The sequence below is a fragment of the Pelodiscus sinensis genome, chromosome 4, assembly GCF_052426305.1.
Source record: "Pelodiscus sinensis isolate ZL-2025 chromosome 4, ASM5242630v1, whole genome shotgun sequence".
Classification (NCBI taxonomy): Eukaryota; Metazoa; Chordata; order Testudines; family Trionychidae; genus Pelodiscus; species Pelodiscus sinensis.
In genome coordinates this window covers 61,097,722-61,123,791 of record NC_143055.1, presented here as the reverse complement: position 1 = coordinate 61,123,791, position 26,070 = coordinate 61,097,722, and the positions used below count along the sequence as shown (strand labels likewise).

At 41.4% G+C, this 26,070-nt stretch overlaps 1 protein-coding gene across 1 annotated transcript in view; it reads left to right on the top strand.

The window, feature by feature from the left end:
* Nucleotides 1-26,070, top strand: part of WWC2 (WW and C2 domain containing 2) — a 187,006-nt gene that overhangs the window by 141,278 nt on the left and 19,658 nt on the right. The window contains exons 10-19 of the mRNA XM_006130157.3: nucleotides 748-837; nucleotides 1,813-2,435; nucleotides 9,674-9,797; nucleotides 13,319-13,399; nucleotides 13,485-13,571; nucleotides 16,230-16,422; nucleotides 18,807-18,968; nucleotides 21,501-21,631; nucleotides 22,416-22,614; nucleotides 24,136-24,300. Coding sequence (XP_006130219.3) covers nucleotides 748-837; nucleotides 1,813-2,435; nucleotides 9,674-9,797; nucleotides 13,319-13,399; nucleotides 13,485-13,571; nucleotides 16,230-16,422; nucleotides 18,807-18,968; nucleotides 21,501-21,631; nucleotides 22,416-22,614; nucleotides 24,136-24,300 — 1,855 coding nt within the window. The remainder of the gene's footprint in view (nucleotides 1-747; nucleotides 838-1,812; nucleotides 2,436-9,673; nucleotides 9,798-13,318; nucleotides 13,400-13,484; nucleotides 13,572-16,229; nucleotides 16,423-18,806; nucleotides 18,969-21,500; nucleotides 21,632-22,415; nucleotides 22,615-24,135; nucleotides 24,301-26,070) is intronic.

Here is a 26,070-nt window from a genome sequence, read left to right as displayed (position 1 = left end):
CTATTTCGAAAGTAAAACTGTGGTCTAGACATGGTTTTTTCAAAAAGGGAAGGCTAAAAAAATGAGGTTTACAGGATTTTTCGAAAAAGCCTTCCCTTTTCGAAAAAACCCGTCTAGAATGAGGTTTTACTTTCGAAATAGCACTTTTTCGAAAGAGCGCCATGACGTGATTATACAAATGAAGCATGGGAAATTCAAATCCCGGCTTCATTTGCAATCAAAGTGCCTAATTTACATCCCTCTGTTCTTAAATGTTCAGAATTTATACTAGTATTTGCTTTCCTGTGTGATTTCCATGTGGTTTTTGATGGAATTATTGAAACAGCCAGTATACAGCTTGCTAAAATGCTGCAGATACAGCTTTTTACACTTTTTAAGTTATGGATGTTTTCCAAGCTGCTACCTCCATTTTTTTGTGCATGCATTATATTTTTCTCAGTACAGTGTATATACAGGTCCTATTTATTATTTGTCTGATGACTCAAGTTTGTGTGGTGCCTTACATTTCAGTCTCTCTATTATAAATTGCTTAGAATCTTAGGATGTACAATGGAGTTGAACGCTAGGGTGAGACAAAGCAGAGTCAGAATTGATTAGCAATGACAAGTAAAGGTGTAAGGAAAGGTTTTAAGCAGGAGCAGGAAGACTTAGTTTTGTTTCTTATCTATAAAATACTCTTTCATATTTACTTTGTCTCTTATGTATTTTATAATGTTATTATATGCTTGACTATGGTTCTTTTTCCAGGTTGAAATTGGAAGAGAGAAGAAAAGAGTTAGTTCAGAAACTTGAAGAAACTACGAAGTTAACTACTTATTTGCATTCACAGCTTAAAAGGTAAGGCTGCATTTTACATTACATTTTAATAAGACTCAGAGACGTAGCCGTGTTAGTCTGTATCTGCAAAAGCAACAAGGAGTCCTGTGGCACCTAAAGACTAACCGATTTATTTGGGCATAAGCTTTCATGGGTAAAAACCACTTTTTCAGATGCACAGAGAAAGAAAACATCAAGACTTGTTTTCAGCCGTGGTGCAGCAGAACTGATTATGTCTGGACTTCAGTCTTAGATTTTCTGCTAGATGGAGACTGAAACAAGTTTGTTTGAAAACTCTGCCAAGGCACATAGGTGCAGTTTCTTCTAGTAATCAGAATCTGTACAAATCTGCTATATCTATGTAACTTCACTAAGTGTACAAGAATAGATTTTTTTTTGCATGTTTTATAATCAGGCAAACAGCAAAACATTTTCTTGCTTCGAAGAAAAACAATGGTTAGCAACCATCTTCAGTACATCAGGTGTCTTCAGAACTCTCTTGTTCCTAATGAAAATCCTTTGGATTCTTTAGGTATGACTGCATCTATAACCTTGACTGCACAAACATCCGCTTTTATTACCGTTGCATGTACATCTTCATAAACATTAATGTAAACAGTTTGTTCTGACCTTTTTCCTTTTCAATTAATTTCTTTTTTCCAGAAATAAAATGTTTGTTCCAGAGACAACCACAGCAACATTTTGCCCCATAATTCATTATTTTTAAGTCTTATTTTATGACATTACGTTATTGGATATGACAATATTGTGATTTTTATAGTCCTGACAGAGGGCTACCTACTGAACAGAGGATTTAAAGACAAATTCACTGCCCTGACAGGGATTAATTTAAGTACCTATTGTCACTGCTATAGGGATAGCATCCCTCGTGTGGTCTCTGAGTGTATCCCTTCAGGCCTCATTTACTACTGTGTGCGGGTGGTCATGTCTATAGTAGACTAACAACATAATGGAGTGTTTGTGCTTTCTTTGCAGCCTCTCTGCCAGCACGTTATCCATGTCTTCAGGGAGCAGCCTGGGATCTCTGGCATCCAGTCGGGGATCTCTCAACACATCCAGCAGGGGGTCACTAAACTCTCTCAGCTCCACGGAACTCTATTATAACCAAGGCGATCAAATAACAGACTTGGACTATCAGTATAAACTTGACTACATATTGCAAGAAAAGTGTGGTTACATTCCTTCTGGGCCCATCACTACTATTCATGAAAATGAAGTGGTCAAGTCCCATGGGAGACTGCGTTACAATGACTCTTCTGGATCTTTGGCAGCAGGCCATGCTCCAAAATTGACTGAGCCACCCAAATCTGTGACATCGCTATCTTCAAGATCTTCCCTTTCTTCCTTGTCCCCGCCAGGGTCTCCTTTGGTTTTAGATGGGGCATTTTCAGTGTCTGCCCAAGAGTCCCCCCTGCACCATCTCATAACAGACTTTGAAGACTGTGAATTGCCTGGTGATTTTGCAGGCATTAGTCTCTGTGAGAACCGAATGTCATTGGACTCTGAAGCCAGAGCAACGTCACAAGTTCTTACAGATGAAAAAGATCTCAATGAAAGTGTTAGGCAGCCTTTGTCAACTTTACGTGAAGGAAATGCAGGTAAAGAAATAATTGTAATCTCAAACCTCTCTGTAACGGACAAAAATTATTAACTACAGTTCTGACACTGAAATCAGTAGTACAACTCCCTTTCAGTTAATTTAACCTGAAAATATTCAATTGTTCTTTGTTTATTGGTTTAAAAAAAACAAGTTGTGGAAATCTACTCAAAAAATGTCCAGGCTGAAGCTATCCAAACACTAATATTCCTGCACTCTGAGGATTTTTTACAAGCATCGGGATCTATAGTCTTCTTTTGCAAGACACCAATCATACTGTGTTGTGATTTTGAGGCCCAGGAAATTTTTCCAAGAAGAATTAAAAAATAGAAAAACAGAGAGAGGCAATTAGCATGCAGTTGCATTACTGAGCAAATTAATAGTTGGGATTCAATATCCACTGTATTGGCTGTTTAAGTCGAACCTCTCTGGTTGGTGAATCTCTGGTCTGGCAACATCCATAATCTCTGGACCAGAAAGCCCTGGGTGCTGAGAGCAGGAGAGGGGGTTGGAGTTGTCTGGGAGGCTGATGGCAGAGGAGCCAGCAGCCCCAGGAAGGAAGCCTGACTTGGAGAGCCCTGGCTTCCCCTGTTTGGGACTGGTCAAGTCCCAAGGGTGTTGGACCAATAAGGTCCAACCTGTAATATGTTTGTTTTCAGTTCTGTATGAAGAGCTCTGCTTGTTTAAGTTTGATAGGGGAGAGTTATCTTTGATGTACAGTATTGCCCTGCCATCTTCTGGCCAAAATGTTAAGTTGCTGTGCTGCTTGGGTTTCTTCCTTACTGCTTTTGTTACTTTGTACTCTGAGACTTAGGAGAAGATCTCATACACATTAGGGATGTGCTAGTTTGAACCCTTAAACAGTTGACCGATGAGCCTGGGCTCATCAGCTAACCTTCACAGTTACATGCAAGGCTCCCCCACCCCCAGCGCTGCTGCCTCTGTATCAGAGACAGCAGCGTGGGGGAAGCAGGAGGGAGCTGGAGCTTTTAAGCAGGCTCAGACAAACTCTAGCTCCCATAGAAACATCTTCCTCCTCCTCTTCCCGCCCCCGCCCCCCCCCCCCGCACTGCTGCCTCTGGAAAGCACAGGGAGTTGGAGGGGTAGGCAGCTCTGCAGGAGCTGGTGCTCGTGGGGAACTGACTTAAAAGCCAGCTCCCCATGAGTTCTGGCTCCCACCTGTCTCTATCAGAGGCAGCAGCATGAGGGAAGGCTGAGTGAAAGGTGGGGAGGGGAGGGGCACTCCAGTCCCCAGAGCAGCCATGGGGGCCAGAGGGCCAGGTCTGGCCTGCTACAGACAGGGGCTGCTCTGTCAGCTGTGGGAGCTGCTTCTGCTCCTACCAGTGAACAGGTAAGTCTCACCTGTTAAGAGTGAGGCTTATCTGTTAACTGATTAACCATTCACATCCCTACTATGTGGGAGAGCTAGGAACACAAGCCAGAGTCTCTTGAGTCCCAGGCCTTAGTCATAAGATCATCAGTTATAAATCACCTGTAACTATTATTCTTCAATATATATGGGCAGATTCCCACTTGGAACTAGAGGTGTAATTTCCAGCTTGGGGATATAGCAGTGTAGCTGTGGTAGTGCACACAGGCAGTGGGACAGGTTAGCCAGTCTGAGTGCAGTCCTATCCTGGACCTTTTGTGGACACCCAAGTCACCACAGATATTATTAGCATACCAGCTAAATCAAATTGCGTGCGTGCGTGTGTTTTCCCTACTTAAAAATTACAGCTTCCCTCAGTGTTGGTGTGTCCTGTGTTACTTACTTTAATTGTCCTCAGCACACTTTCCTTGGGAGAGCACCCTCCCATCCTTGCCTTTTAGTGCAGATTTAGATTTAGAGACTCGCGTGTCTCGCAGGCCCAGCTGTGTGAGGGCATTTCTGAGCTGAAACATAGAGCATGGTTTTTAAAAGGGCAGCATTTTTCTTGTTTTTAAAAACAAGTTTTATTAATGGCTAGAAGATTTACCTGGCATTGCTTTCCATGCATATCCCCAGCTGCCCCTATGTAGTTATTATATAGCAGAGCCCTCCCTTTCCCTTTCTGTTTTATGAGAAACAGTCCCATTCCAGGAACATACCATTACCCTGGCACAACCAAACTCTTATCTTGCTTTAAGTTAGGATAAGAGAAAGCTGTATACCAAATTGGGTGATCCTAACTCTTACCATTTAGGAGGAGTTTCTTGAACAGACAGACACACTCACAGACAGATAAATGCTCTCAGATATATTGTATTTTTAAAAGACTATAGAAAAATAAGTAACACAAAAAATAAACCTCAACACAGTGTGACTGACAGTCTCGCTGGCCCCTGGGCAAGGTGGTAAGGGGCCCAACACATGCTCCTGGAAGGGGTGTGGCCTTAGGTGGAAGGGGTGAAGCTGGGGATAGTTTCCTATAGGCAGCCTTGCCACTACTGGGCGCATACTTTGCCTACCCCAGGCAACCCTCAACACTTCCCAGAGCACGCCATATAGGGCTCCAGTGGTGACTTAAAGAGCCTGGGGCTCCAGCTGCTGGTGCAGTAGTTGCAACAGCAGCTGGGAAGCTCCATGCCCCGGAGCAGTTGCCCTCTTCCTCGCTCCCTCCCCGGGCCTCAATATACCTAAGGTTTACATTGTTGAAAGTCTGTGTAAGCAAGTTATTGTCCCTTTCATTCACATTCTTCCAAGAGATCAAATCCATCACCCTAAGTGATGTTCAGATAGGAAGATATAAACATGAGCACAGTGGTCTTTTTGTACTGGGGATATAATTTCCAGGATTCATATTCTGCTTTCCCTCAGACATATTCTACTAATCTGCATGTATGGATGTGTCCTTGTTATCACTGGTAAATAGTTGTTGGGTTAGCCCTGAAAAACAGCAATTGTATCACTCCCCATTCAGTGTTGTAGAATAATAATTACCCTATTTTGGCGTTAGGTACAAACATAAATCTTCAAATATCATTAACTTGCACATTTATCTGGTGTTTGGGTCCTTCACTCAATTAAAGTTGGCTTTGTGGGCGGGATGATTTGGAAAATAAAAGGAAAATGTATATGCTTTATTTGGATGATTATATTTTTTAAAACAGGGAATCAGAACAAATTGAACAGCTTGTCTGCAGCCTGTGCTTCCCACCCAGAGTAAAGGAATGCAGCAAACTGCACTTTCTCCTCGCTTGCTGATGAAAAGGAACAGCCAGAAATGTCCCTGATACAAATCAGGAGAAAGGGGAGAGCTTCAGGCCCCTCCCTTCTAAAGGGTGCCTCAGATATGCAAGGTTCGGGTCTGGGGCAGTCCTGGATACAGTAGGAGGAGAGCATACCGCCAGCCATCTCCTTTCATTTGTCCGTTGATTGTCTCTTTTTTTGTATGGTTTTATGAGAAGCAATCCCATTCTAGGCACATCCCATTTTCCTGATACAGTCAAACCCTTACCTTGCTTTACATTTTGATAAGAGGAAGTTGTATACCAAATTTGATGTTCCTAGCCCCTACCTTTTAGGAGGAGTTCTTGAACAGTTTGTCTATCTCAAATATATAGTAGGTTACATAAATTCTATTATTACATATGTTAGGTCTATGAATGCTGTTTTCTTACCATTCTTCCCCTCCCATCTGCTAGTTATTGTGAACCAAAATTATGTAAATTTTCAATTGCTTGTATTTTTCTAAAAGAACACTTAGCCAACATGGTGAGCCAGTTGGTTCCTAATTAAACATTTCAGCCCCTAAGTTGACATTTAATTGCCTGTCCATAAGTATTTAGGCATCTAAGTACTAATTTTGTTGTCCAAATGCATAATGCAGTGGTGCCCAATTTATATGCCCAAATGTGAAAACTGGGGCCACAGACCCTGTCATTTGTGTGTGGACATTACCAGCAAGGAGCACCTGGATAAAACACCCAAAATAATACTTTTTTAAAAAGGAAAGATATTTTAATTCTTTCTATTTTATGTGAATGAATATATTGCAACATCTTTTTGAATGGTTCTATTGTGCTAAGAATTTCAGTACTTTCCAGTTCACAGCATGGGGAGCCAGCAGGGGACTGCATCAGGTGCTCAGTATACTTGGGGACTTCCTTTTGTCTCCTTTAATTATGCACAGAAAGAGATACCAGAAGTTGACTAAGAACTTTTCTACTCCGATAAATAGCTATTGCAGAATTAGTGAATTAAGCTAACCCACATGCAGGCATTCTTAGTGCGGAGTAAGGGTGCCCATATAAGGAGCTGGTGCAGTACTTATTGTGCTTTAAATTCTCACCTTGGTTGGTTGGTTGTTTTGGTTGGTTGGCTGGTTGGCTGCGCCACAGTTTTCCTGTGTAGACAAGTGGTAAAGGCCACATATTCTGTATCTGTGAAATGCAACATTAGAGCTTGACATTATCTTTACTACTTGCTGTCCTGTGCCTTTTCAGTGTGATGGAACTTACTGTTCTCTCTACTTCAGAAGCCTCTCAACATCTCATGTAAGATAGGGAGAAATAAATTCAATTCAGTTCATCAGTGGCCAGATCAGTCACAACCAATTTTTTAAAAATACCACTTAGTTGTAACAACTAATGTTATATTATTTTCAGTGCTCGAACTGTTCACAAAATCCAAGTGTGTGGTGGGAATGAAGAGACAGGTGTGGAAGGCGGGCATACAGTGACTCCTGAAATATTCAGGGGGCCTGGTTTTGCTGATCTGAAGAAATGAAGCTTCAAATGTTTTGAAGGGGTGATACAGGTCTGCAGAAAAAAGCTGTTAATTGTAGCTATCGTTCCTGATAATCTCAGAGGAGTACCATGTTAGTCTGTATCTGCAAAAATAATGAGAAGGACTGTGGCACATTAAAGACTAACAAATGTATTTGGGCATAAGCTTTTGTGGGTTAAAACCACTTTGTCAGATGCATGGAGTGGAAATCACAGGGGCAGGGATATACATGGTGGTCCCCAATTTATATGCCCAAATATGTATCCCTAACTCTGTGATTTCCACTCTGTGCATCTGATTGCATGGATTTTGCCTCTGAAATGTTATGCCTAAATAAATCTGTTAGTCTGTAAGGTGCTACAGGACTTCTCGTTGTTCTTGATAGCGCCGCTGTACCTTTAATTCTAAAAACATTTACATTTTAAAAAAAGCAACAGATGGAGTTAATCCTTATGCTGAAATTTCCTATTATTGATATATATAGTGTCACGTGTATAAATGGAAAACAAAAAGTATATTTAAAAGTTTTCATTAAAAATGCATTAAGGTTGTAACATCAAGCACTCAAAAGTTTGGAAATGCCAGATACAATTAACTTAGCCCCTTTGCGTGTCTGTATTATGTTAGTCTTTCATTACATGATCATGTACATTTTTTTTCCAGAGAATCCTTGCCTCATTCGGTTCACAGGATGACTGGTGCTCTGGAAAAATATCAGGGCTGTGTAATGAATAAGGCTGTTGTCTATAGGACACCTGTGGTTGGCAGGAGCAATTGTAGGGAGCATTCTGCTCAGCCCTGGGATAGAGCATGCTAAGTAGCAATGTGAGGATGGGCCATGTCAGGATAGGGTTTTCTCACTACAGCTGGAATAGTCTGAGACCAGGTCTAGACTAAAACTTCTATTAATATGACTCTGTTGCTCAGGGGTGTGAAAAATATACTCTTCTGACCATTGCATTTATACTGACTTAACCATGGGTGTAGAAAGTACTAAGTTGATGGGAGAAGCTCTCCCATCAACATAGCTATTGCCTCTCGCAGACTCAGATTAACTATGCTGAGGGGAAAACTCCCATTGGTGGTGAAGCATTTTAAGATTTAGCTGCCAAATTTTAACAATATCATGTGCAAACTGCAGTCTTTTTTATAGCCTTTTCATTTGGTCTAATTCATGTGGATTTTCACAAAGCAGCAACACCATGACACCTCCCCCTGCACACCATATTCAAGTTAATGCTCCAGAGCACCAAAGTATTAGAGTTCCTCAATGAATTGGTTATAAGAAGTTTCTGAATATGGGCAAAGCCATTTTTCCCTTAATTTCAGCTTTGGAAGTCTCTCTTTTAGATGAAACTTTCCAAAAAATTGCATCTGAGGCAGACATCTTACATGGAAAATTTCAACTTAAATGGTTTAAAGTATTGTAAGCAACTGAAAATAGGGTTGTATAATAGAAAGCCAATAAAGTTAACTATAGATGGTGCTACCAGTGCTACTTATTACAATACAAAACTTCTCTTCAGATAAAGTGACTCTGTACTTGTCTCTTGTAGGCTCTTCTGTGTAGCAGAAATATGTATATATTTACTGTCCTGGACAAGCCTCTCCCTGCAGCAACCAGCTTGGAATAACCATGACATTCTTGCACATTCAGTCTCTCTCATTGTCAAAGTCAATGTCAGGCTGCCATGGTTATTTCTGGGGGTAATCAATAAATCCTGTCATCACCTTCACTCCTCACATGAGTGGAGGGGGCAGCACTTCATCAAGGAAAAAGCATCCCTCCTGCCACAAATAAAAGCAGAAATTTAGCGATCAATCATCTAATCGGAAGCCTTAAAATTTTAACTTCTTAACAAGATGTAAAGTCATGACTCAGGGTGTGTGTGTAATGCATACCAATATACTTTGCAGATTAAAAAAAAACCTCCATAGGCCTGCAACTTATTACGTGGCAAAATGATCCTGTCAAGTGAATGCTGTGTATTCACTGCAGGACACTAGCATATGAATATGACTTGGAGGTTAAAATCAAGTGGTAGCTGATGCTAAAGGTTCTCTAGTGTAAAAAGTTGTTGCTGATAATATGAATCATTCCTTTGCTAAACCAAATAAGAGTTTGCTGAGGAGAAATCCTGAAGCTTCTATTTCATTTCTGTATATTTAATATAAACCATAGTTATCAGCATTGATTTTGTGTAGTGCTGGAATTTTATAACAGTAAGAATTTAAAGCTGGAAATGTAAGTTCAAAGTTCAAGTTAAAGATTAATAACGGTAAGAGAAGCCTTGTTTGGGAAGGGAATGATGGTCATACATTTTCAAGCTCATCAGTTTAGATATGTAAATCCCTAACTAGAATATACGACGATAGTAATACATCCTGTATCTGTTCAGGGGGGTGAAACAGAATTACTCCATGAAATTGAGCTAAGGGGTCATCATTTTCAACTTTTCAGTGTTCTAGGCTGTGCAGTAATCCTGCTGATAATTGTCTAGTACTAATTTTTATTCTTCTCCCTTGCTTAGGTGTCGACTTACCAAGAAGAGCAGTAAGTCAGCTACTTGAGGAGAAAGCAACTTGTGTATCTGCCGCAGTGTCTGATGAGTCTGTGGCTGGAGACAGTGGTGTATATGAAGCTTCTGTAAAACAGTAGGTTTAAGAAACTGTGTGACTTTTTAACTGAAATTAGCAGATTTCTGTCCTGCCCATTCACCCATTTGCAGAATAATTTAGAAAGTACAGGCAGTCCCCGACTTACGCGGATCCGACTTATGTCGGATCCGCAGTTACGAACGCGGCTTTTCTCGCCCCGAAGGATACGGACTGCGGGACCTTGCGGTCCCGCCGCCCGTGTACTCCGGGGCGAGAAAAGCTGCTCCGTGTCTCCCTGGTCTGTAGACCAGGAAGACGCGGAGCAAAGCCGCGGTGGGGCTCGGGCAGCCGGGTACCCCAGGCGCGCCTGGGCTGTCCCGCCGCCGGCTTCCCCCGCGGCTTTGCAAAGGCGCACCTGGGTTGTCCCGCTGCAGGCATGCTCCAAGGCTTTGCTCCCCGTCTCCCTGCAGACCAGGGAGACGGGGAGCAAAGCCGTGGAGCACGCCCGCAGGGGAACAGCTCAAGTGCGCCCGGGCTGTCCGGCTGACCAGCAGACCAGGGAGATGGGGAGCAAAGCCTCGGAGCACGCCAGTAGTGGGACAGTGCGGCGCACCTGGACTGTCCTGCTGCCCGCGTGCTCTGCGGCTTTGCTCCGTCTCTCCCTGGTCTGCTGGGGGGGGGGGGGTGCAGCTAGTGCCCCCCCCCCCCCCCCAGCAGGACCAGGCTTTTCTTGCCTACTCCTGGGGGAGAGCAGCTGGGGGCTGCCGGGTTGGTCCCGCAGCGCCACTCCGGACCAACCCAGCAGCACCCCAGCTGCTCTGCCCCAGGCGTCCCCAAGTCAGCCGCTGCTGAAACTGACCAGCGGCTGACTACAGGAAGCCCGAGGCAGAGTTGCTCTGCTCGAGGCTTCCTGGAATCAGCCGCTGATCAGTTTCAGCAGCAGCTGACTTGGGGATGCCTGGGTTTCTTAAGTTGAATCTGTATGTAAGTCAGAACTGGCGTCCAGATTCAGCCGCGGTTGAAACTAATCATTTTCAGCAGCGGCTGACGCCAGTTCCGACTTGCATAGAGATTCAACTTAAGAACAAACCTATAGTCCCTATCTTGTACGAAACCCGGGGACTGCCTGTTTAATAAAATATTTACTTTTTAAAAATATTAAGCAACATGCACGTTATAAAATGGACCACCAGTACTACTATACTTGAAGTTTAGATTAAAATTGTTTTAGGACTTTTCATTTCGCCCTATTGCTTAACTATAGTGGTTTTGTTAATTCCATTTCTCTTGATAAAGGTATATCCAAAGCAGAAGTGTAATATGTAAACTATAGATTCCTTAGAGCAATAAATAAATTTTAGAATAGATAATAGAATTTGAAGAATATTACAAAAATAAGCAGACTATCAGGAGTCTCTAGTATTTTCAGTTTTCACCTCAACTTCTACATGTTCCTCATATTAAGAAGTTGGAGCAAGTGGGGGATGAACTTAATGTGTATTTTTTAGATGTTATGTAGGCTACATCTACACTATCATGCTAAATTGACCTCAGCTACGTGAATTACATAGCTGGAATCGACATACTTCAGATTGCGTTACTGCGGGATTTACACTATGGAGAGTCAATCGGCGAAACTCTCCCATTGACTTCCCTTACTTTTCTCATTTGGCATAGAGTTAGAGGGATCAATTGTAAAGCAACCTGTAGTTGATTTGGTGGGTCTTAATTAGACCCGCTAAATTGACTGCTGGTAAATCGATCTCAGAGCCTTTATCTGGGCTGTAGTGTAGACATAAGCTTAGTGTTCCTCTTTCAAATGTTTCAGCAGCAGCCACAATAGCCTTCCATACTGGCCAAATGAAGGTACATTATCATGTTGTAGAGGGCATGGGGATTCATTAAATTCTGGTAAAACTTTGAGTAGATTCACACTTTCTCAAATTAAAAAGTATAAAAAACCTTGCAGATTAAACAGAGTCTAGAAAAGCTAATAACATTTCTACCATTCTGAACTCAGATCATACCAGAACATCCATCTCATGTGTATCCACACTAGTGAGTCCTGTGCTAAAGCTATGAGTTTATACTTCAGCCAGAACTTTTAAGGCCTAACCTAAGCCTATTTCACATCAGGCCTTACCACTATTTTCTTGGTCCCTCTCTAATGCAAGGTTCCTGTGGAATTAAACTTACACAGGTAATACTCAGCTTGTGATTAAACTCATGTGCAGTGATTTGTGCTGCTGCATGTGGCGGTCATGGAGTCTGCCTGTTTGGTCTCAGTCCATATAGGTCACAAGAGCATACCTTGTGTAGCTTGTCACAGTTGCAACAAGCAGAATGTCAATAAGCAGGAACTATGGCACTGGTAAAAAAAAAAAAAAAAAATGGCAGCCCTCCACGATCAGTTCCTGGCAGGCTACCATCATTGTGTTTACCTGCACTTCAGCAGGTACCAGGTGATCGCAGTTCTTATTGGCCACGGATCACCGTTTGCGGACAATGGGAGCGGCAGGAAGTGGCGCGGACTGCAATGCCACTTCCTGCCTCGCCCACTGGCCATGAATGAACTAAACTAGACAGTCACAGTGGTCGCTCTTGGTCTTACAATCAATGATTCTCATTAATGCTATGTCCTTCCTCAAAGAGCCGCTCAATTTCCAGTATGTGAAAATCATTTTGTAACATTGTGACTTGATCATTCCCTCTGTTTCTTGCTCTCTGAAATTCTTTTTAATGCCAGAGTAGTATTCAGCCTCAAGGCTGGAGAGCTTAGTGCTCCAGTACTTGTCAATACAGGTTCTTCAGGAGCGGTTTTGTTTTAGGGATGTGAACGGGTAACCAGTTGCTTAATGGAAGACTGTTCCTGGGGAGCAGACCCCACCTGCAGCCCACTGCAGGTAGAAGGCTGCTCCAGCCTCACAAGGCCACCAGCTCCCAGCCTGTGCAGACTAAGAATCAGCAGCCTCGTGCGGGGCTGTGGGCTGGGAGCCAGCAGCACAACGCGGGGCCAGAAGCAGATGGGCTGGAGCAGACCCTGCCTGTGGCATGGGGACCACTCCCTACCCACCCACATTTAAACAGTTAAACTTAACGTTTAACCAGTTACCTAATTAAAAGCGATTTTACATCTCTGTTTTGTTCTAATTTTTTATATAGAATCCTCCTCATTAGGCAGTGCCCCAGCCTGCCAGATAGACTGGACATTTGCTACTGAGACCAGGTGTAGCCAGATGTTCCTTCATCTCTTTAGTTCCCAGGATATTATTTTTCTGTATCCCTCAATATGTCTGCTGTACATGTCTGATCACCATTGTTGCATTCATGCCTGTTAGTTCTGACCTCTTTAAAGAGCTGGCCCGAGGACTTTCCTAAGTCAGACACTGAAGTGTCTGGTCTTAAAACTATGCTGTTGTAGTACAAATGCTGAAATTCACAGTTGTGCTACAGATGGGTGATTCAGTTACATATGTTTGATGGAAAGCTTTGAGGGTTTTTTTTTAATTCATCTATAATAATTGAAAGTTAACTGATTTTCTTACCTTTGTATCCAATTATTTGCTTATCTGATGTAGACCAAATGAAACTGAAGATGCTGTATATAGTGAAGATGATGCAACAATTTTAGAGGCTGCCCAGGTGCAAATAGGACTTAGGTAAAGTAATAAGCAAATGGGTAACATTTATTTATATTTAGAAGCTTGTAGCAAACTGCCTCACACTGTCATCTTATCTTAATAGATATGATCGCAGCAGTTCAAGTTTTGTGATAATTGTAGTGCAGCTCAGAAATCTTCATGCCTTCTCTGTCCCGTTTGGTTCCAGAGTGTAAGTAAAATAATCATTGAGCAATAATGCGGAAATGTACTTTGCACAATTTCTGTGATGATTATTCTTCACTCATTCATTTTTGAAGGTACTGTAACTTTAGATACTGTATAAATTATATGTTATTAACAAAAGGTTTTTTTTACCTGTTTTTTTTTTTAAGGTCATAAACTTTCCAACTTTCAGAAGGTTGCATGTGTGTAGTTGTGTGCGTAAAATTATAAATAATGTTAAAATAGTATTTATTAGTTTTAAACAAGGGACAGACATAAGTTAAGGGGCAATTTCATAAACTCTAAATAATTCAGCAAAATACTGACACGCATCACCTCTAGCAAGTGATGTTTGAAGTCTCTCAAAAATCAGGCTGTGTATTACCGTGCAGGCAGCGTAAGTATCCAAGTAATAAAAATGGAAAACATTTTTGGCTGACAAAAGGATTGAAAATGACTAATGTAGAAAGTAGTGAAAGAAACAAGAGGAAATGTTCTTAGTGAACGTAAGAATGGCCGTTCTGGGTCAGGTCAATGGTTTATCTAGCCCAGTAGCCTGTTTTCTGACCATGGCTGATGTCAGATATTTCAGAGGGAATGAACAGAACAGGATAGTTATCATGTGATCCAATCCCTCTCATCCAGTCCCAGCTTCTGCACCCTGATTGTCTTGGCTCCCAGCCATTGATGGACCTTATGGGTGGTTAGAGAAAGGAACTGTGATTAAGGTCTCTGAGTTCTGCACCTAGATCTGTGAATTAACTTGCCGAGTGGCTTTGAACAAACAACTGTTTCCATTTTTCAGGCTGTAAAATAGTTAAATATTATTGTATCTATCTCAACAGATTGTTACGAAGCTTAATATGCTTAGAGGTAGTATGGAGTCAGTCCTTGGAGGATTGGTATTTTTAAGGCTATTTTGAACTAGGTTCATTGATCAGTGGGAAGCCAGTGAACATGAAGGATGTGTATGATACAATCTTGGTATTGGGAGTTAATAATTTTATGTCTGCCACTAGTATGCCCCCTTAAAACTTATAGTGCAGGAATTTAGGAAGGCCATGAAAATGGAAAGTTGAGATTTTACATGGTTAATGTACAGTATGAAGAAGGCTCTCAAAATAAGATCATTTAAAATCAAGTTAAGTACAAATATTAGCCATGGTCTGACAATATAATAAGAAAAACAAGTTGATGCCCAGTAGTTTTGGCCTTGAGACCAGAGTAAAGGGTTGAAATCTGAGACCCGAGGCAAATAATCTTTACTCCACAAAAAGGACTAAAAATATATTGTTAGTATATTTAGTTTAGTTAGTTAGTTTAAAAAACCGTGAGCTGTTTGCTTCTGATTCAAAGTCATAGCTTCCCAGAAGTGAAAGAATTTGTAAAATCCAGTATACTTGCCTGTATTTGTAAGTTGTTTACATTTTGCATAGCTTGGTCAATGACAATCAATGAAGTCAATTTCACTTTCACTTAGAACTGCCATGTTTGAAACATGCAAGGGGATTTACATTTGTGGTTTTCATTGGGCCATTTTTTAAAAAATATTGTGAAAATACTGCTGTTGGTGGTAGGTTTTATGAAACCTTGCTTTCACAATTTGAAATTTAAGACGTTCAGATTTCAGTGTCCTTTTAAGCCTTCAAAGTATGCAGCAGTAGAAAGCTGACCTATCTATGACCTGATACAGTCAATAAAAGCAGTGGAATTGTAGTTAATGTCTTTAATATAGTAGAGAGTAATCTAAGGTGCTTGATAATGAGGTGAAAATAAAGCTAGCTAAAGTGAAAGGGTGCATAAAAGATGAGGGTTAAGGAAAAATCATTGTAACACTTGATACATATGTAATGGCTGGATTCCAATTTGGAAACCACACTGTTGCCGAAGGTGTTCCAGAGGGATACAGGGACTGTTGAAATTAGACTATATCTACACTTGTAAGTAGGGGTGGGATTATTAAATAGTAGCATAATGTTAACTTCCTTCATGTACTGCTTCTCATATTTCTGAGCTGTTTTCTTTCTTTTTATTAGTTTTCCATTTTTCCTTTTTTTTCCAGAAATAAAATGTACAATACATTCCACCATGCTACTGAAGTAATTTCTAAGTGTTTGACTTTTCTCTCTTAATTTTCCAGCTCTCTCTGCTCCTAAAGGACCTTTCAGCTTTCTAGGGTTTCTTGTTTCCATTAGAATAAGTTATCCCATTTTTTATGACATGATCTTCAGCATCTCTCACTTAATACTAAAGCAAAGGAGTCATTTGGATGGCATCAGCAATATATACTTTATTTGTCATTACCTTCCCTATTCACAGAAATAACTTTTGGGGAAGTGGCTGTGCAAGGGAGAGGTGGGAAGTTAAATATATCAGCTACCTCTCTCCCCCAGTCCTTTCTGTTGCCTGTCCATTTCCTTAGCATGTACTTTTCCTTCAAACTTTATGGGCAGTTTCTCTCCATGGTGAAAGGCTGACTATGGTGATTCATTTTCCCCTCAGTAGCTGGTGTTTGTTAAGCTTTGTGTACCTGCAGCTGAGCACTAAACAAATGCAGAGTGAAATGTTAAGAAACTGTTAATTTTGGATTTTGTTAATGATTTTCAATGTAATTGTGCTTACATACTGGGGGTGCGATTTGCAAATTTTATTTTGTTTCCTTCAGGTATTTTAGGGTAGCAGTACTTCCATCCTCAGTTGATATCAGCTGTCTCTTCCGCACTAAAGTCCATCCTGCTATGGAAACCATTTTATTTAATGAGATATTCAGAGTAGCCATTTCCCAAGAAGCTTTGCAGCAGAAGACGTTGCGTGTAGATGTCTGTACTGTCAATAAAACTCGACGGGAAGAATGCCTGGTATGCATTTTATTATTTTGCTTGGCATGTCTTTGTTTGAGGTTTTTTATTCCTTACTGATGAACATGGCTACTAGAATTCTGCAGCGCTCCCAGAAGAATTCAACACCATATGGTAGTTGTCTCGAAAGCACTGATGATTAAATTTCTCTTCATTTCTACATGTATTGTAAAGGCCAAAACTATAACAGGGTTCAAAAAAGAACTAGGTAAGTTCTTGGAGGGTAGATCCATCAATGGCTATTAGTCAGAATGGGCAGGGATAGTGGCCCTAGCCTTTGTTTGTCGGAAGCTGGGAATGGGCAACAAGGGATGGATCCGTTGATGGTGATCTGTTCTGTTCATTCCCTCTGAGGCATGTGGCATTGGCTACTGTTGGAACAGGATGCTGGGCTAGATGGACCTTTGGTCTGACTCAGTATGGCCATTTTTATATTCTTATACAATGGAATCGTGGATGGAGACAGTTTTAAAAGTTCTATCATGCCATAGTATTTCATAATAATAAATGTAGATGTAGATCATGAGTAATTTCATCTAAACTTGATTGGAGTTACATCAGTGTAAAATTGGTGCAAGTCAAAGTAGAATTGCATTTCCACAGTGTACCATACAATATATAAAACAAAGTGAGGCAAACTTGTGTTATAATAAAACACTGCCTGTAATGCACAGTAAAATAATCTTTTGGTCAACACTGTAGATTTCATTAAGATCCATGTTTTGATACCAGAACATTAAGATGTGATGTTAACAATCAAGGATACGGTGACATTATTAATTTATTCTAGCTTCTGATATCATTGCGTCGTCATCACATAACTAATATCTTGCTTCCATTTACCTTTAAGTGTGCCATCATGCAAAAATGACAACGACTACGTTTCCCTTCCAGGACACTGTCATGGGGAAAGGATCATTGTTTTATTTTAAAGTCTTTCCATAGTTTGTATTTGTTATCACTGTCATCATGTTGCCCACTGGCAGTGACGAGAGCTTGTGATACGTGTACCAAACTGATTAATAATTGTGGACTCTTTAGAATATAAACTGCGAACCCTGAACAATGCCTATAGCTCTGAGGCGGAGTCCTAGGAGCCAGGGGACAGTGCCCAGGGGAACTCTCCACAGGTGTATGAGGTAAATAAAATCCACAAGTAGGCCCCACCTTTGTACAGAACCTCCCATCAGGCTTCCTCCTCTTGGACTGATAGATGGTTATCTTGGCCAGCACCAGGAGGAGGTTGATGATATGGTCCAGCCACTCTGTGGAGTTACAGACAGTGCAGCTGGAACCACAGCAGGAAGTTTTGGAGAAGAGGGGCTACAACCTGATGTGTTACAGGTACCCTTGGTGCAGCAAGGTTGTCAGTGAACAATGCCAGTCATGCAGCAACACTTGCAGCCATGGAAATGGAAACCCTCTATTTAGCTACAGAACAGAGGACTTAAATCTCCAAGGTATTTGTCTGGCAGCAGTACTGCAAATTTCCCCATAGTTCCCAAGCTGTAAGTCCCAGATGGCATAATTCACTGACAGCCCTTCTACAGTGAGGAAGACCTGGTGCACTTCTACCTGGAATGCACCAGGTTGCAGCCCTTCTCCTGACTCCTCCAAAACTTAATGAGATTTGATCTGAACTTTCTCCCACATCTTTTCCTTCTCATGTTCCCTGACTATAACTCTAAAAAGTTGCTGGACCATCTCATAAACCTCTTCCTGGTGCTGGCCAACATAACCATCCATCGATCCAGAAGAAGGAAGCCCGATGGGAGGGAGGTTATTTAAAATTGTGGGGCCTCTTTGTGGACCCTATTTGTCTCATATACCTGAATGAAAATATAGTGTTGTCACTTCTAGTCACTCGTCCTTCTTCACTGATACTGCCAGGAAGATTCCAATTAGCATTGGTGGTTGTGGGTGATTTTTGTGATGGACCAACTGTCTGCTGGGAAGTGTACTCAGACTAAACAGAATGTGACCTCCATATAGTTGGAATTGTGGCTTTGTCTCTCCAGAATCCAACTGTGCACTCTGCAGTAGACTCTAATGGTTATTCTGTAACATTAAGTATCAACACAAGAGAAGCATTTGGGGAGCTTTCGGGGGCTTTTTTTTGGTAACAGGTAAATGCTCAGCTTGATACTATCTTTGAAAAAGTCTATACAATATTGAGCAGCTTGTACAGATTGTCATTTGCTCTTTTAAAGTCTGTTTAATCACTGGAAGAAACAATGCTTTTTGAGCTGCAAAATGCCCAGAAATACTTCTCAAATATGTAGTGCCCTTTGTACAGTGAATAACACCATAGAATGAGTGCTCAGCTCTCCTTAAAGAAACATGATCAATGTAAACATTTCCCTTCCATCTGTCATTCTTTGTAGGCTGGAACTCAGCTCAGCCTTGCAGACTTATCGCTTTCTAATGAGACCAATACTCTGTGGTATAATCTGCTGCCCTGCAAGCAAATTCCTGGTAAAAGCAAGGAACAAAATGAGGAATCCATGTTTCTGCCTTACAAGCAATTACCAGGCTCGTTGGACTTGGTGAGCAGTGTGCTTTGGCTCAGCCAGCAAAAGCAAAAAAAAGGTGTTGACCCCTACTCTCCTCCTCCCCTGAGGCAGTTGCATTAATTTTATGTGCCCCATGCTGCAGTTCATATTCATTGACTTGTTTAGGGCCCCAGTCCTGCATGCACTCATGTGCATGCTTACCTTGACTAGCCCCATCTGGGATGTTACATAAGTGTTTGTAGAATCAGGATCAGTGTTTCCTCTAACATTTTCTATCCTTGGGTGGATTGAATTTTCCTTTGGACAGGTTGAAATTTCTTATGTGCAATACCAATGTTGAGGTAGCGTATGGATGTGCACCACTAATATAAACAAACAGTCGATGGGCATGGAAGAAAATATATTAAAACAAGGGATAGTTAACAATGCTTATGATATTTAATATGAAATTAAATAAAAAGAAAATTAACACTACCCTTGGAGTACAGGTATCATCATCCTTTCTAATAACTCAAGGTAGTAAACACACCAAAATGTATATTATCCACACATAGCTCAGTTTTAAGATGCAAAATGAATCTGTGAGTCAACTAGAAATAGCCATGCTCTCCTTACAACTACTAATACAATATTTATTGACACTGGAGAGTAAAAGGCATTCACGTAGGCTTATACAGTTTCTCTGGGAAATGTTTAGGATCCTTGCTGTACAATAACAAGTAAAACAGACTTGTAAAAGCAGATAAAAGTTCTCCTGGTTTGAATCTTTCACCTTGTTTGTGTCACCAACTCAAAGAGTAAAAACCCCAGAGCAAATTAACCTATGGCTTCAGAGTTTGTAGAAAGATGTATGTTTCAAAGAGCTTGCAAATAAGGTTTCATCCTACAAAACAACTAGCATCATACCTAGTACTTGCTACTTCTGACTCATAAGAGCCAGAACTCTACAATATAGCAAAGATCTGGCCTTAATGCAATACAGTTTACCATGTATTAATTAGTAACACAGGATTTAAAAAAAAAATAAAGACCAGAGTTTTAAATATCTGCAACATTGCACAAAAATTCTGTTAAAAGAATCCTTTTCTTTCTTACCTTAAGCCATAAATACCTATATAAACTTGAAAATGTAATCATGAAAATGTTCTGGCACACACCCACCCCTGCAGCCTGTTTTCCTCTACTCCCTTCAACCCGGACTGCAGCAAATGAATCTGGAGGACACCCCAAACAAACTCAATCCCTCCTCCCCCCTGCCTCCACCTCACTGCACAGATGCCAGCACCCACCCAGCCTCTTTCCCCCACATACCCCTATACAATCTGCTCTTCACCCTCCCCCTCTCCCAGCCCAGCCAGGGGCTGGAATAAAATCCTACTTCTCAAACTTGCAGGCACTAGCAGTCTAGCTGGGAGTGACAGGACACAGCACAAAGAAACTTTTCACCCCTCCCCTACCTCACCCCAGGACTCACAGCACAAACAACACCCTCTCCCCCCATCTCACCCCAGTGCCAGCACTCAGCAACTCCCCTTTCCCGCACCTACCCCATGCAGTCAGCTTTCCCCCAATCCCCTCTTCCCAGCCCAGGATGCTTGAGGAGAGTGCAGGTTTCTGCCTCTACCTCCTCTCCTGAAACAGACAGGACTCTCCAAACTCCACCTCCCTCTGACTCCTCCCAGCCAATTACTCCCTTCTCCTCCTCCTCCTCCTCCTCTCCCCAAATGCCCCTTCTCCACAACTCTCTCCAGCCACTTATTTCTTCCTTCCCTCCTCCTTATCTCCCCTCCCTACCTGCTCTTGGAATTCCTTCATCTGAAGCAGCAGAAGCTCTGTTTGAAGCTGCTCAGACAGTCCGTCCCCTAGCTGGTCAGTTGAGCTCCCTGCCTCCATGGGAGCTCTGATCGTCTGCACAGGGCTCAATAAATATCTGTGTAGCCGCAGCTTACAAGGAACTTAGATCAGAACCTAACCGTGGGTTGCAGGATTGGATCCTCTGTTTAACTCTCGCCTTCCCCTGACTTTCCTTAAACTGTTTTTTAAATAAGAGTCTCCCTAACTTCCCTGTTAATTTGGTTTATTTTCATATGTGTACTTTGGAAACAACTTTTTTTTTTAAGTTTGCATTCACGTATTAAAATATTTTCATTGCATTTAAAAATACTCTTTAAGCAAGTTATACCTTCATTATTCCAGCTAAAACAAACTTCTCTGCTTTGTGCTTGCATCGCTAGAACAGTATGCTACATATATGAATTTAAGAAATAAATCGTTTCTTCCTATTTAGACAACAATCACCCCTCCATACAGATTGACTGTACTTCCGGGCACCTCCCAATTAGACCACTTAAATCTCCTTTTGAATGTTTTCACACAACTAATTAGTATGTAGTGTGTTTGGAATTCTGATTTCCCAACATCAGCTTCCATACTTGGTCTTTTTATTACCATTTAATCGCATTTTCCTGGTGTAAGGGAATGCCAGAGAAATGCAACTCTTGTAAGCATTGTCATTTCTTGACTAATGTACTGTGTCTAGTTTCGTTCTCTTTTTTACACCATCAGGATGCTGTCTCAGCTCTGCTGGAGAGAACGTCTGCTGAGCTGGAAGCTGTGGAGCAAGAACTGGCAGAGGAAGAGGAGGAGGAGGAAGAGGAAGAAGACAGGCAGGACCACAGAGGCGCTGACGAAGACTGGTAATGCTGCTCTTTCCATTGACTCTCTTTGTAGGCTTAGGAAAAGTGCTTTACCTGCCAGGGGAAAAAAATTAGTTCTTCTGCAGGGATAATTCATTATCTTCACTGAAGTTTGCCAAACATACTGCATGTTCTTATTCTATCCTTCTGTGTAATCCATTCAGTTCTTCCTGACTCACTGACAATGTCCCAGCAGGTCATATCACAAATGCTACATGTCGCTGCTTATTGCAATCCACACAACCTATTAACTTTAGTAAGAATTTAATAGGATTTAGGGTTCAGAGGCTGCTGCAGGACATAGACAAAATACGTCCTTTCATTCTTGTTCTGGAAGCTATGTGAACTTTCTTCAAGAATGGGATGGGTTCTTTTGCTAAATTACAGTATCTTGTTGTGAATGTTAAGGAACAGGCTTTCCCAGTATGGTTTTTCTGTAGTTTTCCTACGCAAATGTGTGATCATGTGCAGGAGCCTAATGAAATTTCTCTTATATAAATTATCGCCAGAGCGGCATGCTGCTATCGGTGCTGTTGTGCTTTGTTAAAATGTTCTCGATTAATTATAAAAGAGCTTTCTGGTTTTTCTTGTAGCATATAATTAAAAATGCATTCACGTTAGTGATTTGGGAGCATTTAGTGAGGCTATAGTTATCCTGTTCTTATCAAAATAACAAATTGATGATAATACACGTCTTGTAAAGTGGCAGGATTTAGACATTGAGGTACTTTTCTCATGGGTCTTGTCAGTCCAAGGATAACTTGGGTTACTTTTGTTCTTGTAGGTTGGAAATGCTAGCAGAGGCGTCAGATGAAATTGTGCATGAAGAGGAGGATGGAATTAAACTGGCAGAGGAAGACAGATACACAAATAACTTGAGATTATGCACAGATACAGCAGAGACAGATGAAAACCAGGGTGGGGAAGAAAGTGACCATGCTGTTGCCCCTGGCAATCAGCTAGCTGCTGTAGTACCGACACTGGTGAATATTTTAGATTGTGCTTCCCTAAGGCATACTGCATGTTTGAAGACACCATTTAGTCTTATGAAATATTTATTTGCTTTTTTCCATATGAGAATGCCATAATAGTATACTGGGTTTGAAAGCTTAAAGATTGTCATGACATTTATTATAGCAATTGTTTGTACAGTAAGTTTTAGCAAAATCAGACTGGTCACTTTTGAGTTAGACAAGTGTGAATTTTTAACGTTCATTCGAGCTGAAAATTTTGCATACTTTTAACTAAAAAAACCTTAAAATTTCAGGTTTAACTTGGTCTCTGAGTAAGGAAAAACATTCAAGTTGTAAGAAAATCAGTTTAGTAGGTTTACGGTTATGAGTGTGCACGTTATTCTTTGCTTATGTATTTTAAGATTTCATCTTTAGTTTGTTCTTATTTCTCTCAAGATTATGCTTTCAAAAAAATTAAGATCTTTGAAGTTAATGCCGAGGATTTAGACGTAAATCTTCTATCTGAACTTGTGAAAATGGAAAAGTTTGATGCCTGGTCTAGTGACTTATAGGTGATTGTAATTAGCTCTCAGTTAGTGCAGGTCCCAAAATTGGGCAAATGGACTAAGGGTGTTTTGGATATCAGGCTGGCAGGCACAGATCATGGCCCTGATTCAGCAGTATTCTTAAGCCCATGCTGTGATAACTCACCTGCTTCAAGTTAGATATGTGCTTAAGTAGTTTTCTGAATTGTGGCGTAAAGCTGAGCTCTGGGTCTTGTTAAGAAGGCCTACATTCTGCAGTGGGTCAGAGGCATAGCAGCAGGTGGCAGTGCACTGTCTGATTTTGCAACACTGTTTGAAATGTGATCTGCTAGTGCCAAATCCTCCTACAGTTGCTGTGCTGCTACTTAAGACGTTTTCTGATATGCCTGGACAAACAGATAAATGAAAGCTTCAAAGCACAATCAGTGTTGGTGAAGAAAAGGGAGAAAAGATACCCAAATGCTCATTTCAGTGGACATAGTAAAGTAGAACCTAATGAATGTATGGACTGGTTGTGTGGGAAGCTCCTGTTCATATGAATGAGTTGGCAGATTAGCTGTTGCCATGGGTTGGACAAGGAAGACCAGCAACAGTAAATGCTGGAGCCCTGTTTCAGGGCATTTGCTTCAGGGAGGGAGTTGAGGTGCAATAGGCATCACCATTCCCAGTCCTGTTCCCAGCACAGCATCAGCAGCTGTGAACTGTTCTACACACAGGCTTTCCAGATTGTGGTTTACAGATGAGTGAGGCTCCTGCTGGAGACGCTTCTGATGGAAGGGTAATTGTATTGGGCACAGGAACACCTGGCCCAGTTTTTCTTACACTCTTTGTAACCGATCTTTTTAAATTAAATACTGATGCACTTCGTGTTAGGTTAGATGCTTTGCTTTCTGTGTTGGATTGCAACTGGAATGTCCTTGGGAGAGTAGAAAACGTTATTGGCAGAGGATTGTATATGTGTCTGTGCGTGGTTTGGGGTTTTTTACTTTTACGTTCCTCTTGACAGGTTGATAAAGAGACTAACACCGAGGAAGTAGTTAATGAGAATGTGGCAGTCCGACCCAAGGATAGAGGCAGCTTGAGCTCTAGACAGCGTCCCTTTGTCAGGAACAGCATGATCGTGCGCTCACAAACCTTCTCTCCAGGAGAGCGGAACCAGTACATCTGTAGGGTAAGAGGAAAAACGCTCTCAATAAGATGCTATTAACTAAAGAGTCATTTAATTCCTGGCAATGGCGCATTAGTGGCAATGAGACATGTACTGGGAAATTCCTCTCTTCACCTACAAGAGGCTAAATGGTACTTTTCTTGGATTTTCAAAATAGCAGACTGATGATCAGCGGAACAGGCATCCACTGCAGTCCTTTTGGCACCAAACACTTTTACTGTGGATGAAAAGCAACCCTTGTGTGAAATGTGCTGGCCCTCTGCACAGGGGTGGGTTTCATTGTGTAAACAGAACAGTAATTCACACATAGCATCAGAGGGGTAGCCGTGTTAGTTTGAATGACTACATGCATCTGATGAAGTGGGTCTTAGCCCACAAAAGCTTATGCTCCTACACTTCAGTTAGTCTATAAGGTGCCACAGGACTCCTCGCCGCTTTCACACACAGTAATGCACCAAAATAATCGAACATCTTTGTTCTGTTGAACATGTGTTAGAATAAAACTCACAATAAGAAAACACAGCATTAGCATTTTTAATAATGTGAGGGCAACATAGTGTGGAAAGAGCTCAACTGCTATCGGTTTTGAATCCCTTTTGAAGCTTACCATGATTTCAAGCTGGATGGCATAGTTAGCATCTACATGATGCAATTCTGAAACCCTGCTGCAGCTGTGTCCCTGAGCTCTGCATTGGGCATTAGTCTCAAATTTGTTTCTGATAATACACTTCGTAAGTCTTCCTTTGAACAGTATGTCACATGGAGATTGCCTTCGTTTATCGGCAGTTGTTTTTGCAGATATAGACTCTTAACATAGCTACTCCTCTGATAGTGATAAAATGGAGATGCTGATAAACTAAGGCAATAGGTGTAAATGTTTAAATACCAAGCAATAGATACATTTTTTTTAAGTCTAAGAAGTGATCAGAAGATGTGTTTCCACAAATTTTAATTTAAAAATGATTAGCTTTGAGCCGAGTATGGCTCCGATGGTAAGTATGTACATCTTTTTCTCGTCATTTTAATTCCTTATCAAGCCACTGCTCCATTGGTCAGGCATTTCCCTTTTAAATAATAAAATGTTTAAAGTTGGTCCCAATTTTATGGCAATTATTGGATTAAAAATGACCAATAATTGGTATGGCAGCACATAGCAGTGCGTACTCTTTATACCGTCACAAGGTGAATCTCCTGTGAAATGTTTGACTTCTTGCACTCACTAAGTATATAAGATGCCCACAGAATACTCTATTGTTTAACCCCTGCATGTTGAGATCTTATTTACACTCGTGCAGCCCTAATGTTGCTGTTACTTGTGCAGCTCCTCCTGAGGAAGTAATGGTGGATGGTGTGATGTAGCTAGGACCCTGGTGGTTTAACTATACTGCCATGCCCAAGTTTACATAACAGTAAACAGCAAAGTTTACTTAACTTCCACCCATTTTACCATCAGTGGAGCTAAACTGGTGGTGAACTGTGGCTATGAAGTTTGCTAGTATTCAGGTAACCATAGTGTGAAAACACGGTTCCCTTCATCATCTCAGTGTGTGTGTGACTGTGGCAGAGCCGGGACACAGAGATTATGACTTGCTAAAAAAGTCATATAGGAAGCCAGTAATGGAGCTGGTGAAAGAACCTCCTGGGTCTCATTCCACTGTAAGACCACGCTTCCTCTCTCCCTCCCCTTCCCCACAGTGTATCCTGGGCAGAAAACATTTGATGGATATGCACTCATAGATGCTAAGGCCAGAAGGGACTATTGTGATCATGACG